The sequence below is a fragment of the Erythrolamprus reginae genome, chromosome Z (genome assembly GCF_031021105.1).
Source record: "Erythrolamprus reginae isolate rEryReg1 chromosome Z, rEryReg1.hap1, whole genome shotgun sequence".
Taxonomy (NCBI): Eukaryota; Metazoa; Chordata; class Lepidosauria; order Squamata; family Dipsadidae; genus Erythrolamprus; species Erythrolamprus reginae.
The window spans coordinates 47,830,089-47,857,777 of NC_091963.1; the positions used below are offsets into that span (position 1 = coordinate 47,830,089).

At 36.0% G+C, this 27,689-nt stretch overlaps 2 protein-coding genes across 3 annotated transcripts in view; one reads left to right on the plus strand and one right to left on the minus strand.

Moving 5' to 3' along the window:
- The window catches only part of WIPF3 (WAS/WASL interacting protein family member 3), a 33,008-nt gene extending 16,464 nt beyond the window's left edge, over nt 1-16,544 (plus strand). Inside the window, exons 3-8 of the mRNA XM_070729794.1 lie at nt 8,766-8,895; nt 9,981-10,112; nt 11,193-11,954; nt 13,752-13,862; nt 15,681-15,782; nt 16,092-16,544. Of these exons, the coding sequence (XP_070585895.1) occupies nt 8,766-8,895; nt 9,981-10,112; nt 11,193-11,954; nt 13,752-13,862; nt 15,681-15,782; nt 16,092-16,132 (1,278 nt within the window). The 3' untranslated portion in view covers nt 16,133-16,544. The remainder of the gene's footprint in view (nt 1-8,765; nt 8,896-9,980; nt 10,113-11,192; nt 11,955-13,751; nt 13,863-15,680; nt 15,783-16,091) is intronic.
- Nucleotides 16,545-17,812: 1,268 nt separating this feature from the next.
- SCRN1 (secernin 1) overlaps nt 17,813-27,689 on the minus strand; it is a 28,232-nt gene continuing 18,355 nt past the window's right edge. The window contains exons 6-10 of one of the 2 annotated variants that reach the window (XR_011556971.1): nt 26,348-26,513; nt 23,839-24,019; nt 20,410-20,569; nt 19,061-19,794; nt 17,813-19,014 (exon numbers count right to left, since the gene is read on the minus strand). Coding sequence is in view for 1 of the 2 variants with exons in the window: in XM_070729795.1 (XP_070585896.1) it covers nt 20,411-20,569; nt 23,839-24,019; nt 26,348-26,513 (506 nt within the window). In the remaining variant the exon portion in view is untranslated. Of the gene's footprint in view, nt 19,795-20,409; nt 20,570-23,838; nt 24,020-26,347; nt 26,514-27,689 lie in introns of both variants that reach the window. The other variant, XM_070729795.1, reaches the window with a different exon arrangement.

Consider the following 27,689-nt stretch of genomic DNA (forward strand, 5'->3'; position numbering starts at 1 on the left):
GTTATCTTGTTTTTCATTTTTCACAAATTACATTAAAAAAAATTGTAACTCTATTCAGGTTCACTAGCTTTAGAAATAGTTTATCTTTAAAAATACTTTATCTCATGTTTTTTTTCTTGAGTTGATTTCAGGTCAATAAATTGATAGGTATCAATTGAGTTCTGAGATTAAACAATCAGAGTGATGCTTACCAGGCCAGAAGGCAAGAATCTGGTCTACGGTGGACGGGACCTAAATACTAAGGCAGAAATCAAAGAAAAGGAAGCCGATAAATTCAAAACAAGGATTTAAGTTATCATTATAAAGTCATGTGCAGAAAAATTTAAATCATCCTCAATTTGGACAGGACCTGGCCTTTAAATGTACTTAAATGTTTTTAAAAAGTCATTAGATAGGAAGTTAAGGTATAGAAATTGCCCTTGGTAAATATGGACTGAATAGATATTTGGGTCAATTGATCTGATCAAAATTTTCCTCAGTTCCTTAGGTCAATTGGTTGACTTTTGTGTTTGCCTAATTTTAACTTCAGTTCATGCTTAGAAATCATCAAACAACCTCTGGGCAGCCACTTGGACATCTCCCACGCCTTCTTACAATACATATTAATGCAAGAATTTTCTAGATAGGATTTTCTGCACATTCAGAACTTTACAGGACTGAATTAAATGATTAGCCAATATGTTAATTGACTGAAAAGCTGTACAGATCAATATTTGCACTCTGTTAATCTGTGAAACTGAGAGATATGTTTCCATATTTTATTCACTTATCTGTGGATTTCATCAAATGTATGCACAAAGAATAATATCTTTCTCTTTCATGTTTTATTACCTTTCAAAAATAAGAATGTGAAAAGCCATATGCAGCCAGATCTAGAGTTCAATTTCTGAATAGTTGTACAATCATAAAAATTAAGGTGAAGAATCCAATTAGAAAAACTGTGTGGTGTGTGTGTACATATGCATGTGTACATGTATGATTTTTCAAATATCGCTCTGAAAATGTATTACAGTACAGTGTTCCCTCAATTTTCGCACGTTCGAACTTTGCGAAAAGTCTATACCACGGTTTTTCAAAAATATTAATTAAAAAATAATTCATGTTTTTTCCCCTATACAGTGGTACCTCGAGATACGAGTTTAATTCGTTCCGGACCTGGGCTCTTAAGTCGAGCAGCTCTTATCTCGAACGACTTTTCCCCATAGGAATTAATGTAAATAATTTTAATTGGTTCCAGCCCTCAAAAAACTCACAAAGTTAGTCTAAATTATGCAGAAAGACATGTTTTTAATGAAGAAATGTACATGTACATATAAATGAATAATGAAGTTTCTTTCACTTAACTTGTAAACTTTCTTAAACTTTTAAATTTACATATGTTCAACTTCTCTGCCACCCAATCCTGTAGGACAGAGGTCCCCAACCCTTTTTGCACCAGGGACCGGCTTTAAGCGATCAAGAGAGGAATGGGTGAATGAATGGACGGAGGGTGGGAAGGAAGGAAGGAAAGAGGGAAGGGACAGGAACATAGGAAGGAAGCAAGGAAACTTATGAAAGGGGAGAGTAAGAGAGGAATGAGTGAAGGGAGGGAGGGAGGGAAGAAGGTGGGAAGGAGAAAGAAAAGAAGAAATAGAGGAAGGGAAGGTAAAAGAGAGAAAGAAAAAGAGCAAGAAAGAAAGAAAGAAAGAAAGAAAGAAAGAAAGAAAGAAAGGGGGAAGGGACAGGAACAGAGGAAGGAAGCAAGGAAACTTATGAAAGGGGAGAGTAAGAGAGGAATGAGTGAAGGGAGGGAAGAAGGTGGGAAGGAGAAAGAAAAGAAGAAATAGAGGAAGGGAAGGTAAAAGAGAGAAAGAAAAAGAGCAAGAAAGAAAGCTGCAAGCACCCCCCCGAGCCCCCCAGGCCGGCTGCAACCTTTTAAAACACGCGCGCCGCTTCGCAGCTGTCTCCTGAAGCCGAACGCGGAAGTTAGCGTTTGGCTTCAGGAGACAGCTCCTTGGCGCTTGTATCTTGAATTTGGGCTTGTAAGTAGAACAAAAATATCTCTCCCCTCCCAGCTCTTATCTCGAGTTGCTCTTAAGTAGAGCAGCTCTTATGTCGGGGTTCCACTGTACCACGGTTTTTCCTCCCCGATGACATCATATGTCATCGCCAAACTTTTGTCTGCCTTTAATAAAAAAAAATTTAAGTAAACTTTAATAAATAACCCTGGTGAGTAATAATCTAAATGGTTGCTAAGGGAATGGGAAATTGCAATTTAGGGGTTTAAAGTGTTAAGGAAAGGCTTGTGATACTGTTCATAGCCAAAAATAGTGTATTTACTTCCGCATCTCTACTTCGCGGAAATTCGATTTTCGCGGACAGTCTCGGAATGCATCCCCTGCAAAAATTAAGGGAACACTGTATTTGACATAGTCATGTATTGCTCTCTGATTTTCAGAGATGTCCAGATTAACTTTGCATTTTCAGATCAAATTAGACAGTAGGCAAAATTGCGAAAGCGGGCACCGCATAGGTGAAGAACAGACACAAGTTCAACTGTTGATATAGTTAGTCTGCCCACACCATTCAGTACAATGCACGACCTTTAAAAAGCTAAAGTGAATTAGTTCACGGGGCTGCATCTACAAAACCTCAAGTAGACCATCTATCCTTTTCTGACATTCCTAAAAATGGATGATAAACATAATTTCCTTATGATGGTTTGTTTTTTATACACATTTTTATATCTTTCCTTATATTTACACAATGTAGTTTTTAACAATTGAAATTTACTTCACTAATATAAATTATAAACAAGCACCAAAAAATTCATTTCTGTTCCATCCAAAGATCATTACATCACTAATTGGCCTTCTGTAGCCATGCAGAAGTTTGGGATGCCCAACTATTGTTCAGCCCCATAAATACTACCTAACTTTTCCTAATATCTATATGGAATTTTTGGAGAGGGATAAATGTAGTGGCAATTATTCGATCTTAGTAAATCTAGATATTAAGAACTAGACTTTGGAGAAGTGTATGGATTGCATATGGCCACATCTCATATCTACATATTCACTGAACATACATGAATTGGCAATAAAAACCTGTAAACCAAATCAAACCAAACTAATATCAATTAGACTTTATTTGCCATTCTATTAAGATTTTGTATTTCTCCATTTAAGCATATTGGGAAGATTTTGTATGAGTTTGATAAAGAAAAAAGATTTACTGAGTCCTTTCTCCTGACAATCTAGCCTATTAAATACATGAGTCATTCCATTCTTTTTAAAAACTGTACTTGTTATTTAATGCAACATTCCTTACATAAGAAATAATAGAATATCCCCTAACTACTGCCAAAGAAAATGAGCACCAACTGTTCGTGTTCTGATTTCATAAAGGAAGGTCATGGAAATTAATTTTATTCTTCTTTGCAGAGGCATATGTTGGATTTAATGAAATAAGTAACCTTTTCTTTCCTGTTGCTTTTGAACTCTAGGAGGGAAATCAAGAAAGTGGGATTTTGGGGTGTTTGTTTATTTTTAACTCTTTATACACTGCTCAAAAAAATAAAGGGAACATTCAAGTAACACATCCTAGATTTGAATGAATGAAATATTCTCATTGAATACTTTGTTCTGTACAAAGTTGAATGTGCTGACAACAAAACCACACAAAAATCATCAATGGAAATCAAATTTATTAACCAATGGAGGCCTGGATTTGGAATCACACATAAAATTAAAATGGAAAAACACACTTCAGGCTGATCCAACTTTGATGTAATGTCCTTAAAACAAATCAAATGAGGCTCAATATTGTGTGTGGTCTCCATCTGCCTGTATGACCTCCCTACAATGCCTGGGCATGCTCCTGATGAGGTTGTGGATGGTCTCCTGAGGGATCTCCTCCCAGACCTGGACTAAAGCATCCGCCAACTCCTGGACAGTCTGTGGTGCAACTTGGTGGATGGAGCAAGACATAATGTCCCAGATGTGCTCAATCAGATTCAGGCCTGGGGAACAGATGGACCAGTCCATAGCTTCAATGTCTTCATCTTGCACGAACTGCTGACACACTCCAGCCACATGAGGCCTGGCATTATCCTGCATTAGGAGGAACCCAGGGCCAACCGCACCAACATATGGTCTGAAGGGATCTGAGGATCTCATCTCAGTACTTAATGGCAGTCAGGCTACCTCTGGCGAGCACATGGAGGGCTGTGCAGCCCTCCAAAGAAATTCCACCCCACACCATTACTGACCCCTGCTGAGCCAGTCATGCTGAAGGATGTTGCAGGCAACAGATTGCTCTCCATGGCTTTTCCAGACTTTGTCATGTCTGTCACATGTGCTCAGTGTGAACCTACTTTCATCTGTGAAGAGCACAGGGCGCCAATGGCTAATTTGCCAATCCTGGTGTTCTGTGGCAAATGCCAAGTGTCCTGCACGGTGTTGGGCTATGAGCAGAACCCCCATCTCTGGACGTCGGGCCCTCATACCATCCTCATGAAGTCAGTTTCTAACCGTTTGTGCAGACACATGCACATTTGTGGCCTGCTGGAGGTCATTTTTCAGGGTTCTGGCAGTGCTCCTCCAATTATGATTTAGCAGGATGTAGATACTGTGTTTCGGTGTATAAGACGCACCTTTTTCCTTCCTAAAAGAGGCTGATAATTAGGGTGCGGCTTATACTCTGAATGTAGCTTTTTTTCCCCAGCCCTAACTAGCTGCTAACGATTTTCCCAACTCTTATCTTGCAGGCTCTTTCATTGTTTCTTTCTGTGAAGAATGTTTTCCAAGCCCCAAGTCTTTGCAGGGTTTTTTCCATTACTCTAACTTGTTCCCAAGAAGTTTCTTTCCATCCCTAACCAGGTGCTAACGATATTCCTAGTTTTTACCAGCTTCAAAGCTCTTTCATTGTTACTCTCTGTGAGGAATGTTTTCCAAACCCTGTCTTTGTAGGGTTGTATTTTTTCATTGCTTTACTTGCTCCAGATATTTCTTTGCAGCCCTAACCAGATGCTATTAATGTTCCCAAGCTCTTTCATTGTTTCTCTCTGTGAAGAATGTTTTCCAAGCCCTAAGTCTTTGCAGGGTTTTTTCCATTTCTATTTTCTATTTCCTCCAAATGTTTCTTTCCAGCCCTAACCAGGTGCTAACAATGTTCCCAGCTCTTACCTGCTTGCAAGCTCTTTCATTACTTACTCTCTTACTTTCTGCGAAGAAGAATGTTTTCCAAGCCCAAAGTCTTTGCAGGTTTTTTTCCCATTGTTCTACTTGCTCCAACTGTTTCTTTCCAGGTGCTAATGATGTTCCCAGCTCTTACTGGCTTGCAAGCTCTTTCATTGCTACAGTCTCAGAATAAAGTTTTTTAAAAGCCCTTAACCAGGGGAGAAAATAATGTGCTGAAGCTGACCAGACTAAGGATGCTAGCCAGATGAATACCTGTAAGCAGATACTTTCCCCTATTTTCCTCCCCAAAAACTAAGGTCGTCTTACACTCCGGAAAATATGGTATATAAGCTGATAAAAAGCAAATTAAGTGATTAACGCAATGTACAAGTACATAAAGGGCTGACCCGGTTTGGCCAAACACCGAACAAGCTAATCTACCTGGAAATGTGGCATTCACTCTTGTTACCTGGAACTAGCAATAGGTAAAAGCATGTCAGGAGAAGATCCAGGCAGGAAATAAAGAAGAATTTTCTGGCAGTGAGAATTATTAAGCAATGGAATATCTTGCCTCCCAGAGTTGTGGGTGATTCATCAATGGAAGTTTTCAGGGGAAAAAATTGCCAACCATTTGTCCAAGATGGTTTGAATTTTCTTACTTTAGATAAGGGAGTTAGATAGAAGACCACAAAGTTCCCTTCTAGACCTATGTATGGCAACCAGAACTGTCTGGTATAAGAAACAGGAGGAGAAAATAGTATTAATGGAAATATAGTACATATATTTTGATTGCTGGGAAGCTAATTCAGATTTAAAACTAAAATGAAATATTGAGATTTTTTGCTACACCTATTTTCCCCCTTGTCGCACTCCAACAAATAGTATTCTTATGAGGAGAAAAAATAACTACTGTGTAGTACGTCCTTATGACACAACCGTGGACATATGAATAAAAAACATACCCCACAGCTGTTGGTTCTAAATTTAAACCAAGAGTTTGCCCAGGACTGGCCCTAGTCTTATAGCAGAGTTACAGCAAAACTATCAGGAAAGCTGTTGGAATCAGAAATTGAAGGGATTATTTTAAAAATAAGGAGTTATTCAAGTTATGTTTCTTCAGTTCTTCACAGTAAGTATTGCTTGATGCTCTCCAAAAGAAAAGTAATGTGTGATTCACTGTAATGTGTGCCATAACAGCATTTGAACATGGAACAGTCAGCTTTTGAACATAACATATATGTGTGTGAGAGAGAAAAAAATTTATCAAGGAATTTGAAGATGAATTATGTAGGTTAATTTGTCAGACAGCATTTCAAAATGACCCTCTCGTTGGCAACAAATGTAGTTATAATAGAAGCTATTAATAAGATTTTACATCATCGCCCAGGAAATCTTCTGGTGCCAATATTACCCCACCTGAATGTGCCATTTAGAAGAGCTAACACTGTATTTGTAGGAGAGAAAAGGACATTTTGTGACTAAACTTTCAAAATACTTATAGTATTTATATCCTAAACAGGGTCTGATTTTTCTGCATGAATATGTAAAAACAGTATGTGATATTTTCATTATGTTTCAGATTTTTAGTCAACTATAATTTAAAGTTAGAGAGATATTATATTATAGGATTGCATTCAGGAAATTATGTTGAACAGTGAATGGCACAGATATGATAGTAATGACTAAATCTGAATTTTGATTTAATTTTGCATATATTGTGTCATGTTTGTGAGTTGCAGAAATGAAAAACCTGGCAATCTACAGCCTGTAGATTCTGAGTTGCTCTCCCTACTATACTTTAACATTAAAGGCATTAGCCTTATTACCCTTTAAAAATGTTTTTGTCTTTCTTGTATTTATCACAGTATGCAACTGTTGAAAATGAAATTATTTCTTGAATCATAGCTCTCAAACGTTTCTGATTTTTGCTTTTATTAGGCCTGCTTTTAGGTGGGATAACTGCAAATTGGGAATGCTACAGAACAGCCAAAATGAAAGTCCTACCAAAAACTAATCGACTATATTGATAAATAGACAATTAAAAATAATTACACTTAAGGAAAATGGGATATATGACGTTCAAAAAGAAATTCAGTATTTAATATAAAACTATTCCCAAATGCTTATCTGGCCATTTAGGACAACATTCACCAGTAATTCTCTATTCTAGTAATGTATGGTACTGCTTAATTTCTAAAACAAAGGTTAAACATGTAATCTCTAGTAGATTTCCTTCCTTTCTATTGTGCAAGAAGTAAATTGTTGAACCATGTTTTTACATATGTTTACATGAGCATGTCTTGCTTATTTCAGAACAAAACCTTTTAGGACTAGTATTGAAACATAATTGATTCAAATCTTCAGGTTAGTAGTCAGTTGTCAGCCAATGCTAATTGACTATTTCAAGTTTCTATAGACATACCCTATCTCCTGAGTTTCCACTCCCTCTGGTGCCATATTATTTTTCTTTCTTCTGGGTAAGAGGAATTGGGCACAGTTGTTGAGTGAGTACACATTTGGTGTTTTTTGAACCATCAAAATAAGTTCATTGAACTTGTGCCTTTTGGCTGGCAATGTTTGTTTATTTAGTTAGTGATCACTTATTTCAATTTATTGATTGGTGGGTTGTGATGAGTGGGTGAATGGGTGGGCTTCCCACATTTTTCAAGGCCTTGTTCTGCTTTACCTGTCTGATGGGCATACTTTCATGATTTAACAAAGAAAGTGTAAAGTATGAGAGCGAGTCAACTTATTACTACAGTGGTACCTCTACCTACAAAAACCTCTACTTATGAACTTTTCTAGATAAGAACTGGGTGTTCAATTTTTTTTTGCCTCTTCTCAAGAATCATTTTCCACTTACAAACCCAAGCCTCCAAAGCTGTAACCAGAAAAGGCAAGGAGAAGCCTCCATGAGGCCTCTCTAGGAATCTCCTGGGAGGAAACAGGGCCGGAAATGGCAGGGAGAAGCCTCCGTGGGGCCTCTCTAGGAATCTCCTGGGAGGAAACAGGGTTGGAAAAGGCGGGGAGAAGCCTCTGTGGGGCCTCTCTAGGAATCTCCTGGGAGGAAACAGGGCCAGAAAACGTGTGGAGAAGCCTCCGTGGGGCTTCTCTAGGAATCTCCTGGGAGGAAACAGGACCTCCATCCGCCCTGTGGTTTCCCCAATTGTATGCATTATTAGCTTTTGTATTGATTCCTATGGGAAAAGTTGCTTCTTCTTACAAACTTTTCTACTTAAGAACCTTAAGAATAAATTAAGTTAGTAAGTAGAGGTGCCACTGTATATTATGTGGTTTGCAATAAAAAATGCCTGTTTTTTATTCGTAATTGGAAAAACAAGAATGCAGTATTCTACCAAATAGTATAGAAAAGTAAGTGAATTTGTAATGCCTCTAAACAGGTATAGTAGTGTACTTTGAATTCCTGGAGGTAAACATGAAGTATATCTAACAAATACAATTTCTGGCCCATGTTTGAAGATGCTGATGTTGACTGTCAAACTTCATATACAGTGTGGTGATCCTCAAGAAACCAAAATGTTGCTAGACACTTCTCCTTGTCCTGTCTCTCCTGATGTCTGGGATTTTGACCTATTATTTTGACAGACAAACACAGAACCACCCAAACTGAAAAGGGAGGAATCCAAAAGTCGTAGTGCTTTATTACATGAGATCCAAAGAGGGACTCGACTGAGAAGAGTAACCCAGACCAATGATCGCAGTGCTCCACAGATTGGTAATAAGTCTTCTGTTTATGCACATGCTCCAATGGCTCCTCAGTCATTTTTACGTTAAAAGACATTTCTTGGCAGAAATCTTTGTTTTTTCCTTACAAAACTGTTTCAATGACTCACTTTCATTTTTCTAATGAAAGTTTCTTATATTGGGTTGATTATTTGAAAACTGTTAATGCATATTATCAATCTAACATTTTTCTTCAATATTCTGAACAACTTATTAGAGGAATAATTTTAAAGTCTTCCAATTATCCCATATACAGTATTTTGGAATTTGGATTCATACTGTATTTTGGATTCATTCTTAAATCTGTTCTTAATTCCCGTTTATGACTTTAATTCTTGCACTTTTCATGGAGAAATAACACATTTTGAGCCTTTCTTTTCTCAGACATTCTGAGCACTTGGTGTCAGTTGTTCACTCCTATCTTTCACAAGGGAAATATACTGACAGTTTTCTATGAAACAAAATGTTTCCCAGTTAATTTAATTCTCTCCAGCCAAAATAAAGAAAGAAAATTGAAGCAAGGAATGCCTAAGATAAAAACTTTAAAATTAACAAGATAAAGAGGAAGCAGTGATTGAAAGAAGCAAAAAAGGGAAATATTTTAATCTCAGCAGTAATGTATTAGTTGAGATTATAGAAAGTCAGTGGTAACACCCAAGTTCCTGTTTTAAAAAACAATATATATGCACAGTTATATTATCTAAACTACAGGGAATATTTCTGTCTTAATTATGCAGCAGAAAGTCCTGGTTTTTGTTAATGTTCATAATTGTAAGACATAGAGATTTCATATTGAAACTAAGCCATAATACAGTTTGCACAGTTATATATTTTGCATTTAGTTATGTATTAAAAGCATTTAGTATTTTTTTTTTTGGCTTAGTTGTGTGAATTGTGTGAATCCAGCCACAGCATGTTATAGTCATGCTTACTGCATGAACCCTGGCAGTTATAGTTAAATTGTTTAATCATCACCATGTTGTATGTATGAAGCAATTAGCCTCTGTTCATTTTAGAAGAAAATGCAGAAAAACCAAAAGCTGAAATAATGCCCCTTCTCCTCCTCCTCCTTCACAGCTGATAAAGAAAGGCCCAGCAAAGATGGAGGAAACTCTGGAAATTGTGGCAGTGAAATACCTCAGGCATTAGGGAACCTTTTTGCAGAAGGATTCCCTGTTCTGAGACCAGTAGGCCAAAGAGACTTAGCAGGTAAAGAATCCAATTTTCAATGGAGTCACCAAAAAAAACCAACAACCCCACAGGGGTTTTTTGTGATATAAATTAGGACATACTAATTTGTACTTTGATATTAATATTCAAAGAAGAATTGAAGATTCTGTTTTCTTGTTGCATGTTAGTTATACTTAAAGAAAGTTCTCTTGGATCCTGTGAATTGCATAAAAGGCAAAATAATTTTGTTTTTCATTGAGCACAGATTGGTTGTTACATAATATTCATGTTTGCATTAACAACAAACATGTATATTCACATTGTTTGCAATATATTTTCTCTTATTTCATTATTTTAGGGGGGTTTTGGTTATCATTTTTGCTTTGTACAATAAATTAATTCACGAAACTTCAAGGCCTTTGAACGATGTAGTTATTTTAAAATAAGTATAACGAAGCCAGTTAATAATCAGGCTGCTATGATTCATGCTAGCTGTTATTCCTGGATTATTTTCTAAGAGAATCAAGGATAATGCAACTTAAAGTAATAAAAGTGGCCAAGACCTTAATCTTGGTCTTATAAAGATTGTTTGTCAACCAAACAGGGAAATCAAGATTAAACTACCAAATCAAGCAAGTAAGAGAGGTGTATGAGAAAAACAGATTTCAGGCACAATAGGTTAATAAGCTACAGTCCTGTGTGGAAAGACAGCTGTTCCTGAATCCACTAGAGTGTAGCTGTTGCCTGGAGACATTCATCTCACCTCTGCATGGTGTAATTGAGATGTGTAGGAACAATTCCTCCTTTCTGCTGTACTATTTTAATTTGGGGGGGGGGGGTTTGAGCTGGCAACAGAATGAAGCAAAATTTAGGTCTTCTAATTCAAGGGATAATGGAAGTGTTAGATCTGTAGTCTCTGAAAATGAATTGGCAGGATTGGAATAGTTTAAGAAGTTAAGTTAGAAAAAATCCTCTTGTTTTCTTTCATTTGAATCCAGTAATCTGAATTATTTAGATTTAATTACAATGAATTTAGACCATTCAAAGAATGAATTGTTGAATGTACTTTTCAAAATTATTTATTTGCGTGATTTATTTGCTTTTGCTTCATTTTCTCAGGCACTAGGACTGGAAAATCACCTATTGCCAAAACAGCCCCAGTCCCACTCAACAATAATGGGAAATCCAGTGGCAACTTTCAGATCTCCCCAAGTAGCCCTAAGCAAGCAGATGAGTCAGAACCATCCAAGATCCAGAGTGCCATGCCAACTCACTCCAATGTCCCTGCTCCTCCTACTACTTCAGTTCCATCTCCTCCTTCTCCACTTCCTCCTCCTCCACCACCACCATTACCATCTCCTTCTGGCAAACCATCACTTATCTTTCCCCCTCCTCCCCCTGTACCACCTCCTCCTTCTGAGCATCCTAATAAGTTCCCTTCCCCAGACTTTGCTGCTGGTGCATCTTCTCAGATTAGAACTCCTAAAAGTCACCTCCCCCCATTACACATACCACCTCCTCCACCATTACCTTTGTCTCCATCCCCCTCCTCTGAGCTTCCAGGCAAAATTAATGAGTGTTCCAGCCCAAGCTCCTCCCAGCTTGATCTAAATCATAATTCTCCCTCAATACCACCACCACCACCACCTCCTCTTCCAGGACCTTCTATGTCTACTTTTTCTTCACCTAGGAACTCAATGTTTTCACCACCATCACCAACCTGTAACAGTGCCTTGAACAGCAGCAGCAATTCTGCTCCCCTAATGACTCCTAAGAACCAGTTGCAAAAGCTCCCCTTTCAATCCGTGACTCTTCCCCCTACTTCCCCAAGCACACAGCAAGCTCCTGCAATGCAGAAAAGGAGACAAGGAAGAGGTGGAGGTAATTACTTTCAGTGGCATCCCTATTGGATTACGTCATGTGGGCCAGTAACTTACATTGGGTACGGATGTCCTTTCTATATACACTTAGGAGCTGAAGCTAGTTGGAATCGTTAGTGTTGTACATTGTTCAACTCAGAAATTGCTTTAGAATGTAACCTTCAATCTTTCTCTCTGTCTCTCTTTCTCTCTCTCTCTCTCTCATCCATGGAGGACTACATGCCTGCTTGGGTTGCACGGCTGAAAGAACATACAGCCTTTAACAGATTAGTTAGTTAATTCGTTAGTTAGTTAGTTAGTTAGTTAGTTAGTTAGTTAGTTAGTTAGTTAGTTAGTCCAAAACATAATGAAGGTTACAGAGGATATACTCATAGTAAAATATATCAAAGAAAGAATGGAGGAAAAGATATAGAAATAAAATATATAAATGAAAGAATAAAAGAAAAGATATAGGAATAGAAGAAAAGATATATAAAGAAATATAGGAGAGACAATAGGACAGGGGACAGAAGGCATGCTGGGGCACTTATGTACACCCCTTACTGACCTCTTAGGAATCTGGAGAGGTCAACCGTGGATAGTCTAAGGGTAAAATGTTGGGGATTAGGGGATGACACTACGGAGTCAGGTAAAGAGTTCCACGCTTCAACAACTCGATTACTAAAGTCATATTTTTTATAGCCATGTTTGGAGTGGTTAATATTAAGTTTGAATCTGTTTTGTGCTCTTGTGTTGTTGTGGTTGACGCTGAAGTAGTCATTGACAGGCAGGATGCCGCAGCACATGATTTAGTGGGTAATACTTAGATCAGGTTTAAGGCGTCATAGTTCTAAGCTTTCTAGACCCAGAATTGTAAGTCTAGTTTCGTAGGGTATTCTGTTTCAAGTGGATGCTCTTCTGGTGAAGTATCTTTGGACATTTTTGAGGGTGTTAATGTCCGAGGTGCAGTATGGGTTCCAAGCAGATGAGCTGTATTCAAAGATAGGTCTGGTGAAAGTTTTGTAAGCTCTAGTGAGTAGTGTGAGATTGCCGGAGCAGAAGCTACATAGGATTAGGTTAACAACTCTTGAAGCCTTTTTGGTGATGTTGTTGCAGTGGGCTTTGGCACTGATATTAGTATTCTGAGGTCTTTTACTGAGTGGGGTTTATCTGAGAGATTTTGTTTATTCAGTTTATATTTAAAGTTCTGATTCTTTTTGCCGATATGGAGGACAGAGCATTTGTTGGTTGAGATTTGGAGTTGCCAGGGACAGAGTCTAAGTCTAGACCAATCAGAGACAGAGAATAGCTGTGTTGGTGGTGGTGTTGAAGAGTTTTACATCGTCGGCGAAGAGAACATGGTTGCTTCTGATATGATCACAAAGGTCATTGATGTAGAGAATGAAGAGTGTTGGTCCCAGTACGCTGCCTTGTGGAACGCCGCTTTTAACAGGGAGGGGGGTGGATATGGTGCTTCCTATTTTGACAGCTTGTTGTCTGTTTATCTGCCCATAGGCTAAAATAAGTTTCCTATAAGCCATAGAAATTTATTTAAAAGTGCTAATGCTTCATTGAATCTGATGATTTGAACAGAATGTTATTATTATTTATATATGGAGATCTACATGCTGGACAAGATGGGAGATCTGTTTGCAATCCTACATTGATTAATTGTGATTAATCCACTGCCTAATTTTGAGAACGAATAGATTACATGTATGCATGTTTTTCTGGAATATTTTGGAACAAGAATGAGTGGTAAGAATGCAAATAAATGTTTTGTTCACTCTTCTCTTTTTCGCATGTTTATTTTTCTTAGCAAAATTGATGCCACCACCTGTTCCTCCTGCAAGGTCTCCCACAACTGAGCTCACAAGCAAATGCCAACTCACACAAGTATCTCCGTGGTCACCAGCTATTCAGGACCCAGGTATTATGGATAGCTCTGTGTCATTTATTTTTGACAAGTATTGTATATTCAAAAACATAAAACTTTTCTTATCACAAGGTTACAGAATTAATAATCTATGAAGGCATTATAAAACTAGTGTCTGCTTAGGAAAGGCAACACAAACTGCTGAAGAAAGTCAGTATGTACTCATCCATTGATTAGTTCTCTTCCAACTACCAAGTTGTTAAGCAAAATGGTCACTAAATTGGGGAGAGAGAAAGGGAGAGGACAGAGGCAGGCTGCAAAGATCATTGGTTGCTACTGCTTAATTCAGTCAAGGTTCTGTATAGCTACACCAGCATTACTCTTATTCTAACATGCATTATTACATGTTGTATGCCACCCCGAGTCTTCGGAAAATGACGGCATACAAATCTAATAAATTATTATTATTATTATTATTATTATTATTATTATTATTACTACTACTACTACTATCATCATCATCATCAGGCACACAGCCTTTAGTTATAATGCAAACGTTCAGAAAATAATGTTTTAAATTGCCATCATATTTATGAATGGTTACAAGCTGAAATAGTTGCTAAGTGAGGAACGGGTGCATTTAAGTATGTCAATTTAAACTTTTTTGGAGACAAATGGACATTTATACAGGAATTTTAAAGGCAGATACATTAATATGTTCTGCCGGGCTCTCTGGTAGAAGCCTCCCGAAAATTAATGGGTACAAATTTCAGACACACACACGTTTGAAAATTCAAAACAATGTCCTTTATCACAAAATTCAAAAGAAACAAAGCACCCTTTTTGTATTGCAAAGAGCACTCTTTCCCAAAACAACCTTGTAGGCTGTAGAAGTCCCTTAATCAGTCCTTAAGTACTTAGCTAGTAGCTGTGAAGAAACGTCACAGCCCTCCTTCTTCCCACAAAGTGAAACACACACACACTTTACTCTGCTTTGGTGTCAAAGGCGTGAAAAATCCACAAACAAAGTTCAGAAACAGAGAGGCACGATCCTGAAGAACTGCGATCAGATAATCTTCCACAACGACCAAACTAGCACACTGCTATTTATAGCAGCAGCTCTAATTACTGGAGCCCCACCCAAACATAGGTGGCCTCTCTTATCTCCTGTAATATTTCCTTAATTGGTCTCTTCGATGCATAAGTCTGCGCCTGCGTGGGTCTAACACTTCATCATCCGAATCGACCGAAGATAATGGTGATTGGCTTCCTGAGCTGTGTGCCAAGCCCCCCTCTTCCAAGTCACCCCCACTTTCTTCTTCGTACGAGGAAACTGCACTCCCTGACTCTGCCGGCAACAAAACAGGCCTAGGACATGTTGACGTTTCCCCTGCCTCCACCTCCACATTCCCTGGGGCAGGAGCTGGGCCAGAACCAACCACAACATAATAGTTAGCAACATACCTAGGAAAAAAACTCCAGGATCAATTATTATCATTATTTGTAAGAAAACGCTGGCAAACAATTTCAGTATTTTTATTAAGAAAACTACTTGAATATTTTACCAGACTGATCCATCATAGAATTTAAACTTTTTAAGTGAAGCAGTAAGATACAATAAAGGGGATTGGGAGAGACTGCTGCAATTCTAATATCTTCAGAATTGGTGGAAGTAGATGGGGCTAAACAAGCTTTAAGCAAAGCGTACAAAATTTTTAAAAATATGATAAAATGATGCGACTGAATTGAGAATATGGTAGATGGATTTTTTTTGTGTGCTCTTGTATAACATTCTATAATGGATATATATGTTGTACATACTTTCCTTACTGTAATTCAGTATGAATTTTTTAAAAATTAAACTCTTTCCAGATGATTTTGAATCAAAGTTTACTTTCCATTCCATGGAAGACTTTCCTCCACCAGAAGAGTTTAAACCTTTTAAGAAAATTTATCCTAGCCAAGAAGCGAGAAGTAAGTAAACATTTCTACCTCAATATTATCCATCTTGGCCCTCTAGTTTTGAGGGAGTTTTAGGCTTTCTTAGTGTAATGCATAGAATAGTGTTTCCATGTAGAGAAATGTCTGCTGATTAAATAGGGCAATTTTCAAAAACATTACAGAAGCCTCCATTGGTAACCACAATATTTGTTTTACATAGTGCTCATGTCTCCCTGTGGTATGATTTTGTCTAAATCATTAAGATTATACCATAGACTTCTTTGTCCTCTCCCATCTTGAGAACAATGTCAAAGCCACTGAAATACCTTTTTCTTTTTACAGATAAAGCAAGCAACCCCCCTTTACGGACACAAGCAAGATGAGATCAACAATTCAAGGATGTTCCCCCCCCCCAAAAAAAAATCAAGGATTCAGTATAAAATTGAGGGCATATTTTTGTTAGTGATGTGATAGGTACAGGCAGATATGGCACTCAAAAGAGTGCTGGATGCAGATAGGCCAGAATGGGAATGCATGTTCAGTTATAAAAAAGTTGCAACATAATGTATTTTAATTTAAATTGTTTTGAAACTGGCCTGAATTTTATTTTTAAATGCTATGGAGTATTTTAGTTTACATTGCTTTACATTCTTATATGGCATATTTTGGTAAAGTAAAATTGATTGCCTCTACTGTATACCGTTCAGTTGCTCATGAAGCTTCTGTTGTATTTAATTCATGATTTCCAAGTTTGATTTACTGATTAACATTATATAATATATATGTTCCTGGAAAGTCTTCTCTTTTGTTTTCTTGGATATAGCATTTCAGTGATGCAGATGTAGAGATATCCAAAAGAATGTCACATATAGACACAAATATACTTAAGCATGAAGAATGCAAACAAAATATTTTCCATTAGCTTCTTCTAAAGCCCCTCAGCCTAAGAACATAAAATGTTGTTACTTATAGTTCTCAACCTTCATGTACAATAGGGATTGTAAAATGTGTCATTTAGCAGTGGGGTTGTTAAGTGAGGTATCACATGACTGTACCTGATTTTATAACCTTTTTTGCCACATCATTAAGCAAATCATTTGCAATCCTTAAACAAAATGTCATATGAATATAACTTGCAACCTCCCTATGACTTGGGATTGTAGCAGGTAACCATGACATAATCACAAGTTATAACAAAAGTTGTAAATGTGACGCTATAGCCAACTGCCCGAATCAGAATCACATGACCATAATCAATAATCATAAGTGCAAGGACTTTTTTTTTCAGTGCCATCCTTGTAATATAGTGTGGTCATTCAAAGGCCGTTAAAAATTAAATGAGGACTGCTTGAATTAGCAAGTCCTCTCTGTGATTCTATGAAGGCTGGCCCATTTGATGCCGCTACCCATCAGAAGCATTAAAAAGATCTAAAATACAAGATCTACTTTGAATATTTTAAATCTAAAAAGCAAGTTCCTCTATCTCAAGCCATCTTTTTTTTAATACAAGGCTAAAACATGCCTTATAGTGCCTTATACACTGCCTTACAGAGAAGTGTATCTATCAGTATCTGAAGTCTTAAATTAGCTGCTATACATTTGGCCTTAAATACCCCCATTCCTGCTCACCCTTTATTGCTTTTTGTGGAAAGCAAAATTGTCTGAGGCAGGAAGCTATATTTGCCATATCCCCATTAGTTTGGTTCTTAAATTTTCTTTTATTCTAGAACTTTTTTCCAGAATAAAGGGCAAGGAATGAGACTTTTCTGCACCAAGAAAACCAAAAAGACATTATTTACTCAGTCAAACCTTATATTTAAAAACAAGACACGGAGCAGCAGTGTTTAGTCAATGATAGCTCAATTAGAAATGACATGTAGTAACCATCTTTATCTGCACCATGGCATTTAACTATGAAAATTATTGAAACATCTTAAACATTTCAGATATATCCTGAATTAATTTTAAAATGAATGGAGGAAAGGAAAAAATAGGATGATTCCCCATTTAAATAAGCTTATAACATATAATATGACATAATATAATGTGATTTAACTAACTAATTTTTAATTTATTAGTTTTCAAATTTTTATTTCTTACTGGAAAAAAGAAAAAAACCCACATCTCCAATGCACTTCAGGAAATAATATTAAAGTATTTAGTTTCCAGACATTCTTTCTGTGCAAAAATATTTTATTAATTTGGTCAATCATAAATGTCTAATACATATATCCCAAATGATGTCAAACTTCTTATAGTAATTTCCTACAAAAAAATTACAAATTCTGCTTTAATCAGGTATTATACATTCTAACACATCCTCAGGGAGAGAGCATGATCAAGTCTTGTAGCATAGCAGGAACACTTGGAATTTTGCAGGGAAAATGTCCACAAATCAATGCAATATTGATTTTTCCCTTTTCCAGCTGTCTTTTGATCACATAATTCTTTGATATTTTAAACCATAAAATAATAGCTGTTGCTGTACAAACTGCCCATATAAGATAAATTGCTTGACTAAGGAAAGTCTGTAGATCTCCATCGTGACAAAATATATTGGAAAAACCACAAGAAAATACTTTCCTTAGCTTTCTGCATAATTTTAAAAGCTATTATCTCACGAATCTGTATGTCATTCTTGACATCTGTTTTATGAGTGTCCCTAGTTAAGAACAATATAAACAGCATTTGTTATCTAATCAGAATAATTTAATTGGAATTTAATAGTTGGAAATGTTTATAACATCAGAATCCTGATGTTTTGAATTATAGGATTAGCACCATAGTTTTGAGATTAGAATCTGATCACCAGTCACTGCTTGATGGATTCACCTGCACAATCACTTTCTTCAATACATCCATCTTTTCATTAAAAAGTCAACAGTAGGAGGAATGACTTGCTGATGGCCAAGATGAACTTGGTAGTGTCCAACGTCATCTGGATGTATGGACAATAAACAATTTACATAAGGAAATGGATTCAGGATACAAAAATCTGGAGATAAATGACACTTCACTTTCAGTTGCTTTAAGAAAGTAACTCAAATTTATATTATTGGTGAACATGGAGTTATAAGGGAAATATGGATCATAACACAAAAACCATATCTGTGGCAGACATACCATTTTAACTCAATCTCGGTTTGCTGCAAATGCAGATATGTTGATCTCATTAATTTTCTGTTAATCTAAAGTGTGCAAATTTAACCTTACTCATCTGAGGCTATCTTAGTATTCATAATTATGTAAGAGTGGTAATTGTTTACTGGATTAGATCCTGTTCTATTTAAGTAGCTATAAATGACTGCTACTATTTGGCAAATTAGTAACAAACCTATTAGCTGCTTAAAGCAAAGGTGATAGAAGATATCCTCACATTCTTCCTCACTTGAATCCTTTCCAATAAATTTCCAAAAATATTGGGAACATTATGAATCAAACTTTTTGGGAAATGTTTCAAATGCAACACAAAGAAATATGAAATAATGTGGAATAGAGAACTAGGTGGACTATTTCTCTAAGGTTTATGTAAATTTATTTCATTCTCATTCAAACTAGCATTAGTGAGAAGGCATTCCATTGCTAAAAGTTATACCTTTTATAATTGAATTCCCTTTTTTAACATTTTCTATTTTCTATTCAAAAATATCATTTAGAAGTTATAAAGTGGACCATCTTTTCTTTGAAAATGAGTCAATATTTTGGAGGACGGTTCTCAAAAGATCCTGCTTAATTTGAAAACAACATTGAGACTTCTATAGTCTTTTCTAAAATTATTCATTTCTAAAGTTGTGTCACCAAAATAAATCAAAAATTCCAGCATTACACTGGCTAGCATGCATGAACCAATCAGTGAACCTTCTCTTTTAGCAATATACATGGGACAACACGTAATGAAAAAGGATGTTAATTGGATACAGCTACTGAGGAAATTTTCTCTAGAAAGATGAATACTTCCTTCCAAATTCGGCAATATGATGAGATTATCTTTCAAGGCTTGAAGAGTTCTATGTTCTTGTGCAAAGGCTAACAGTGATTATGAGCACTGAAATGAAAAAAAAAGCCTTTGTTTACAAATTACAAATGTTAATCTGAAATGCAGGAGAAATATATACATATAGCAAAATAACCATAATGCACTGAAGGTTGGCTTCTTGTTCTTATATGTGCCATAATTACTTTGAGCTCATTTAGATTCAGGAGATAGAGAAGAATATGAACATCTAAGATGACTTTTTTTTTTACTTTTAGAAGAACATTTATTTATTTTATTTATTTTATTCAACTTCTATGCTGCCCAATCCCAAAGGACTCAGGGCAGCTTACAACAACAATATAAATACAAAACGATAAAGAAGTCAAATTTAAGATCTAAAAAATTATAAAACCCTAATTAAAAACCCATAAATTAAACAATCACAACAACATGCATATTAAACATTCATAGGATTTGGCCATGATAGTTGTTAATTTGTGCCCCCCCCCCAGGCCTGTTGGCAAAGCCAGGACTTAGTGGCCTAGCAGAAGGCCAGTAGGGTGGGAGCAGTACGGACATCGGGGGGTGGGGAGTTGATTCCATACAGCCGGGGCAGCAACAGAGAAGGCTGAAATTTGCTAAAATAGGAATATAAATGTCAGGAAAAATATGAAGAAGACTCACTTCATTTGAAGAATTTAATTTCTGTATCTACACAGTCATAAAAAAGGTCTTCTATTTCTGAAGAATCAAGAATCTCAGAGCTAGAGAGAATGCCTTCCATTGCTTCCAAGCCCTGTTTTTCGAGGTTTAACATTATTCTTCTTAATGTCTCACCTTTCTCCTAAGGAATGCAAAGGCCAATAGGAAACACTGATTAAAAGGATTTAAGTTGTACTGTTATACAAATTCTTACAAATGCATTCATATAAAAATTCTTAGGAAACTCAAAAGGATTGAACTGCTTTGCATTAACCATAGGTATAATAAAATTTAAGTTATAAACCAGACTTTCCTAACTTATTACTTCCAGGTTTTGCAACATTCAGAATTAAACACTAAAAAGTGTGTAAGAATTGCAATTCAAAGAATTTCATGTCAAAATTCTGAAAGTTGCTGACTAAACACATGTGGAAGATGATAGATTGGAGATTGGAATATACAACATGAAATATACTTCAATCAGAATAGAGCTGGAAGGGATCTTGGAGGTCTTTCAGTCCAACCCCTGTTCAACAGGAGACCCTATACCAGTGATGGCAAACCTTTTTTTCCTCAGGTGCCAAAAGAGCATGCACAAGTGCCCACATCCATAATTCAATACCTAGGGAGGATAAAAACAGCTTCCCCTGCCCCCCAGAGGCCCTCTGGAGGCCAGAAATGGCCTGTTTCCCAACTTCTGGTGGGCCCGGTAGGTTCCTGTTTCAACCTCCCCGGAGGCTCTCTGAAAGCCAAAAACACCTTCCCAGAACCAAAAATAAGCTGGCCGGCACACACATGCTGAGCTAGGCTAGGGCAATGGCTGATGAAGCACCCACAACATCTGAAGGCAAGATTTTTTCACTGGCTAATTTTTCTCACTGTTAGGAAGAAGTTTCTCCTTAATTCCAGGTTGTTTCTCTTGTTGATTAGCTTCCATCCATTGTTTCTTGTCTTCTTGTCTTGCCTTCTGGTGCTTTGGAAAATAAGTTGACCCCCTCGTCTTTGTGACAACCCTTCAAATATTGGAATACTGCTATAATATCACCTATACTTGTCTTTTTCTCTAGATTATCCATACCCAATTCCTGCAACCATTCTACATATGTTTTAGTATCCAGGCCTTTAAAATCATCTTAGCTGCTGTTCTCTGTTCTTTTTCCAAAATCCCAACATCTGTTTTGTAATATGATAACCAAAACTGGATGCAGTATTCCAGGTGTGGTCTTACTAAGAATTTATAAAGCAGTACTAATAGATAATATGATTTTGATTCTGGGTCTCTGCTTCTACAACCAAGAATTCTGTTAGTTTTTCTGGCTGCTACTGTACACTGCTGGCTTATATTTAAGTGATTACAAAAACACTTTGCCATGAAAGAGATTAGGACAAATGGGAATTCCCCCAGAAAAACTATTTTTACAGTTATTTTTCTAATTTTTTTCAGCTATAATTAGCAGGGGTGGGGGTATCAAGCATCTTGCTTTGAAAAACTTCCAAATTCCTCTGGCCATTGGCATGCATTGTCCTTCAATTGACAATTAATGCTTAAAATTATAAAAGGAAGAATTTTAGGAAGAATAATTGGTGTTTGTTTTTTAACAATACTGCTATTCATTCATCTATGGAGATTCTCAGTCATCCTATTTATGGTTGTCCAAAAGGTGCTTTTTTTCAAGAGGCAAATGGTCTTTTTTTCCTTTGAAGATGTTTCATTTCTCACCCAAGAATGTTCTTTAGCTTTCTGGATGGCGGGGAATGGAAGGATTTATACTCCTAGCAGACAGGTTGTTAAGGGCACCTGGAGTTTTATCTGTGTCATCAGTGTCACCTGAGTGGTGCAAATTGGTGTGGAGCCTCCTTGGAACTGTTGAAAGGACTCAAGAAAGTCCAGTTGCCTCTTGAAAAAAAAGCACCTTTGGGATATTGATTGACTGGTTGGTTGGTTGGTTGGTTGGTTGGTTGGTTGGTTGGTTGGTTGGTTGATTCAGTTTTAGTGGCTGCCCATATTCTATAGTGCTCATGTTCACTTGGAAAAAAGTAGTTGAAGATACTATTATAAAGTATTTCAGATATAAATACAGATATAAATAAATATTTGCTTAGTGATGGTAATTGGAACTGAGATATCTGTAAGACGTAATGCCACATCACATTGCCAAATTGCAACAGCAGTTACAGCAGCCTCAGTTGCCAACATTAAATGAGTAACGTACAATCTCAGCATCTCATGATTATAGTAATAGCAATAGCATTTAGACTTATATACCGCTTCATAGTGCTTTTACAGCCCTGTGTAATGCCTGATAATTCCATTCGCAACTGCCTGCCCACTTCCTCATTGGCTTTGCTTGTCAGAAGTTGGCAGTGAAAGTTGCAATATTGTTCATGTGATTGTAGGTCGCTGCAACATTGTAATAGTCAGGCAGTTTCCCAGCATTCGACTTGTGATTGTGGGAATGCTGTGACAGCCACAATGGTGAGGATCTATTGTAAGTATTGTAGCACTATTTAGCACTATGGTACTCTCACTAAACAAGTAGGCATTAAGTGAAGGCTACTTGCTATATTGGACATGCATGGAAAAAAGCAGTTGGAGATAATATTTTACAATATTTCACCTATCAGTATAAAGATACAAAAAGCATAGAAGATAATATTCAGTTTTTAACTATGTGTGGAAAGTTACTTTTTTCCCATTACAATGTATGCCTCTTTCTGATCACAAAAGCATCAATATGTATAATATAAAATTAAGCTATCCTATAATTATGCAAAGAAGCACAGAAACATAGAAACATAGAAGACTGACGGCAGAAAAAGACCTCATGATCCATCTAGTCTGCCCTTATACTATTTTTTGTATTTTTTCTTAGGATGGATATATGTTTATCCCAGGCATGTTTAAATTCAGTTACTGTGGATTTACCAATCACGTCTGCTGGAAGAATATTATTATTATTGCAATCAGCAATAAAGAGAGCAGAACTTTTATATATTTTAACAGGAACTTTTATATATATTAACAGGAAAGTGAACACAAGAACAAGGGGACACAATCTGAAGTTAGTTGGGGGAAAGATCAAAGGCAACATGAGAAAGTATTATTTTACTGAAAGAGTAGTAGATCCTTGGAACAAACTTCCAGCAGACGTGGTTGGTAAATCCACAGTAACCGAATTTAAACATGCCTGGGATAAACATATATCCATTGTAAGATAAAATACAGGAAATAGTAAAAGGGCAGACTAGATGGACCATGGGGTCTTTTTCTGCCGTCAGTCTTCTATGTTTCTATGTTTCTATGTTATATAAGTACTGTATAAGAGAACTGCTTTTAAAATGCAAACCTGGAGTACTGAATAATTCAATCAGTTTAATAATAATATTCTAAAATCGAATTGGAAGCCTTACCTCATCACTGTCTAAGACTAATCGGGCCTGCTCTTGTACTTTGTATAGTTCATGTCTACGATCAGGTTTCTCCTGAAACCGAGGATTTTTTTTCACAGGATCTTCACTACCAAAAATGGGCGATTGAACTTTAGGTACTATTTTCACACCATCCACAAAGATAAAAGGTTTAAATATGGACCTGAAAAAAAGTTACATGAATAACCAACTAAATAATTATAATTATGGATTACATTGTAACCTGGCAGTTTATTTTCCTACAAACAAAAACAATACTGTATACCCAAAATAAATCTGATCACACAAATTAAATTCAAAGAAAAGGATAAATATATGCAAGTTTTTTGACAAATTCTATTTACTTTTGCTAATAACTATATTAAAATTTAAAGAATCATGTTAGGACATTTTTATTGCCACTGATCGCTCTTTCAATTGTTCTGCTTTGTCAGACCATTTTGCACAAATTAACACTTTATGTCACATAAAATATCTCTCCAGGGATGTAGGCTTTTAATATTGCAATTCTCTGTATGGAGTTGTTCATATCAACTGGAATAGACACTGGGCTACTTTAAGGAATTATCTGCAGGGGCTTTTTGCTGTTTCTGAATCCTTCTTCCCTTGAAACATCCTGTGATTAGAACTAATATCTGGAATTCACAAAACTATTTATAAACATTTCTATTACATCTAAAAATGAATTTAATTATTTTCAATTAAAATATTTTTATTGTTTTAATTCAAAAAGCTTGCAGATAATGGACAAACTACAACGTTGGAGCCACTATGATATTTATTGGTGCATTATAAAAGTTAAAGGTTTTCTCTGTTCCGTCATGACTGATTCAAGAGGTTGGTACTCATCTTTGATTCTTGGCCAAAGGAACCTGTGCTATCTGAGAGATCATGCATTTATTTATTTACACATTTATTATACATTTATTTATTTATTATACATTTATCATGTAGCCAGCATGAAGTATGAAACACAGTAACCTTCCTATTGAAGCGGTATCTATATATCTACTTGCATTTTCTTTTTTTCAAATTGCTAGCTGGGCAGGAGCTATGGCAAGTAATGGGAGCACGGTTCTTGGATCTCAAACTCAACTTTTTGGCTGACAAGCACAGAGTCTTAAAACACTGAGCCACCACTCCATCCCTGTTGAATTATACCTTTATATAAAAGTTTACCTATTTCCCTTTAGAAAGAAAAATCCAAACAATTGTATTCACAGAAAGGAAAGGAAAGATAAATATGCAGGAAATGCTGACATGGCTAAATTATGCATAAACAAAAAGAATTAGTACTAAAAGAGAACAATATTAATACAGCTCCAATGAAAACTTACCAATATACTGAAAATATTATGTTAAAGCTTATTCGTTTTAGTCTCTTTCATTAGTTTTATATATTCATAAAACAATAGTGGCTTTATATATTTCTTTATAAATATGAGAATATCCTGCATTTTGTATCCAAGGCACAGATGCAATTATTTATACCATTTATTTTACATCTAATAAGGTTTAGAGCTTTTTAAAGAATGAGATCTTTTCTTCAGCTTAACATAATTGCTGCTGAATCCCAGAAGGATGGGTGCTTTAGTTAAGGAGGTTCTGATAGTGCCCTACTCTGAAGCATCTTTAAGTTTTGGAACAAAGCTTTGTTTGGAACAAAGATTAAAGATTTAGATTAGATTTAGATGTGTTTTTACATTTGGATTTCTTACATGTTCTATTTGTATTTATTCTTGTTTTGTAAGCTGCCCTGAGTCTACAGAGAAGGGCAGCCTAGAAATCCAAATAATAAATAAATAATAAAATAAACAAAAGTACAGCATAATTTAATGGATGGGTGCATGCTTTTTTAGAACAACCACATAGTATTAAGGTAGAAAAGTAAAATTTAAAATTGAAGTTCCAATGCAGTGCAAAGAACTCTGGTAAAAAAAATTCATTAACTAATGTGCATACATCTTAGATATATGAGTCCAATATAAATGATGGAAGTAAATTATGAAGAGTGAAGCAGACTTGATATCCCAGGGTCTATTGTAGGCAAACTACAGGGCAATAGCTAACACAGCTGAGGCATATAAATTGAAAATAGGGTAGATCAAATTAACTAACACAGTATTTCTCAAACTTAGCAAATTGAAGATGTGTACACTTCAACTCCCAGAATTATTGAGATAACATGCTGGCTGGAGAATTCTGGGAGTTGAAGTCCACACATCTTAAAGTTGCCAGGATTGAACAATACTGAACTAATTCATGGTATCTTTTTGTCACCCTTACAAAGCTGCCTTTATTCAACTACTGGTAGATTTAAATTAGCAGCTGCAAAAATAATTCCAGAGATTTGAAACAAAACAAATCAAAACTGTGAACATTTCTTTTCATAACCTTATTCAGAGAATAATGTATATTTTACCCATCCAACATATAAAATCAATGAATAATTCTTCAGACTATTAAAAGGATGCTGGTACATCTAACATACTTGGATGGATCTGGTGTGCCAGTGAAAAAATGAATGCATGGGGAAGTCAGATTCTGAGGTAAGATGGATACCATGCTTGCTGTTGTCAGAAAAGAGTCTGAATCCACAGAGATGCCCTCAGCCTTGTTACGTAATAGCTCAATCATTGTTTCCACAGTGATGTTGCCTGGAACAAAAAAAAATGGAAATTGGGAATTTAGCAGGGCATGATCATTTCAGGAGGAAAAACCTACTCCCTTCTTTGCCAATGCATCTGGGATGTAATAGGTTGTGTGAGGCTTTTTGAGTAAAATATGAAAAAAAATGAATGCATGATGATTAAGTAGGATAGATCAGTGAAAGAAAAGTTCCAAACATAGAATAACAGGTAATATGACCACAGAATAAATAAATTATCATACTTGTAACTGCTCTAAAAAAATTGAAAACCACTTCTTTGTAAAAAAAAAAAATCTTTCTTTTTCTTCTATTTTCTTCTTTCTTGAAATGAAAGTTTGCAGTTTGATTTTGTTTTCTTTTTCTTACTTAAATTAGTATTAATTTTATCTTCCTTTTAAAAAATAATTAATATATATAATTTACATATTTATATAATATATAATTTTATATGTACATGTTTATTTGTGAGTATATATGTGTGTATGTGTGTGTGTATTCATGTACAGTATATATGAAACTGCTTGCTTATACAGTGCAATACGATTATTCTCTTATTGCCAAGAGACAAAGGAAATGTTTCTTTTCTTTGCTCATTTCGCAATTCTAATGTACGTTTGCTCATTTCTGTGCATTCCAGTAGTTTATTGATTACCATTTATCAGAGGGCATGTGTTCATTTTTCCACATTTGTGCAATTGCTAGTTGGGCAGCTGTCAATATATGTATAGTTAGGCAGTATTGGGCTTTTGAATGTTTTCCTCTTATTATTCCCAATAAGTATGTTTCTAGGTTTAGTTCCAATTCCTAATCTAATACAGTATTTCTTTTATCCAGGTTTGAATCATAATCCAAAATTTCTTGATTTCTGGGCATGTCCACCAGAGGTGGTAGTATGTTCCATATTTTTTTTTACATTTCCAGCAATTGGAATAGTTTGGATAAATTTTTGCAAGTCTTGCTGGGGCATAGTGCCACCTGTAAAATAATTTATAAAGGTTTTCTTTATAGGCTACCGATGGTGTCAATCTGTATTGATCCTTCCAAATTCTTTCCCATTCCTTTACCATGTTTGGTTTGACTACTTCCTCTATGTTGTGATACTGTAGGAGATAGTTAAACATTTAGTTATAAATTTGGTGTCCAGACTAGTTAATATTTTATCTAATTGGTTGTATTTTTTAGC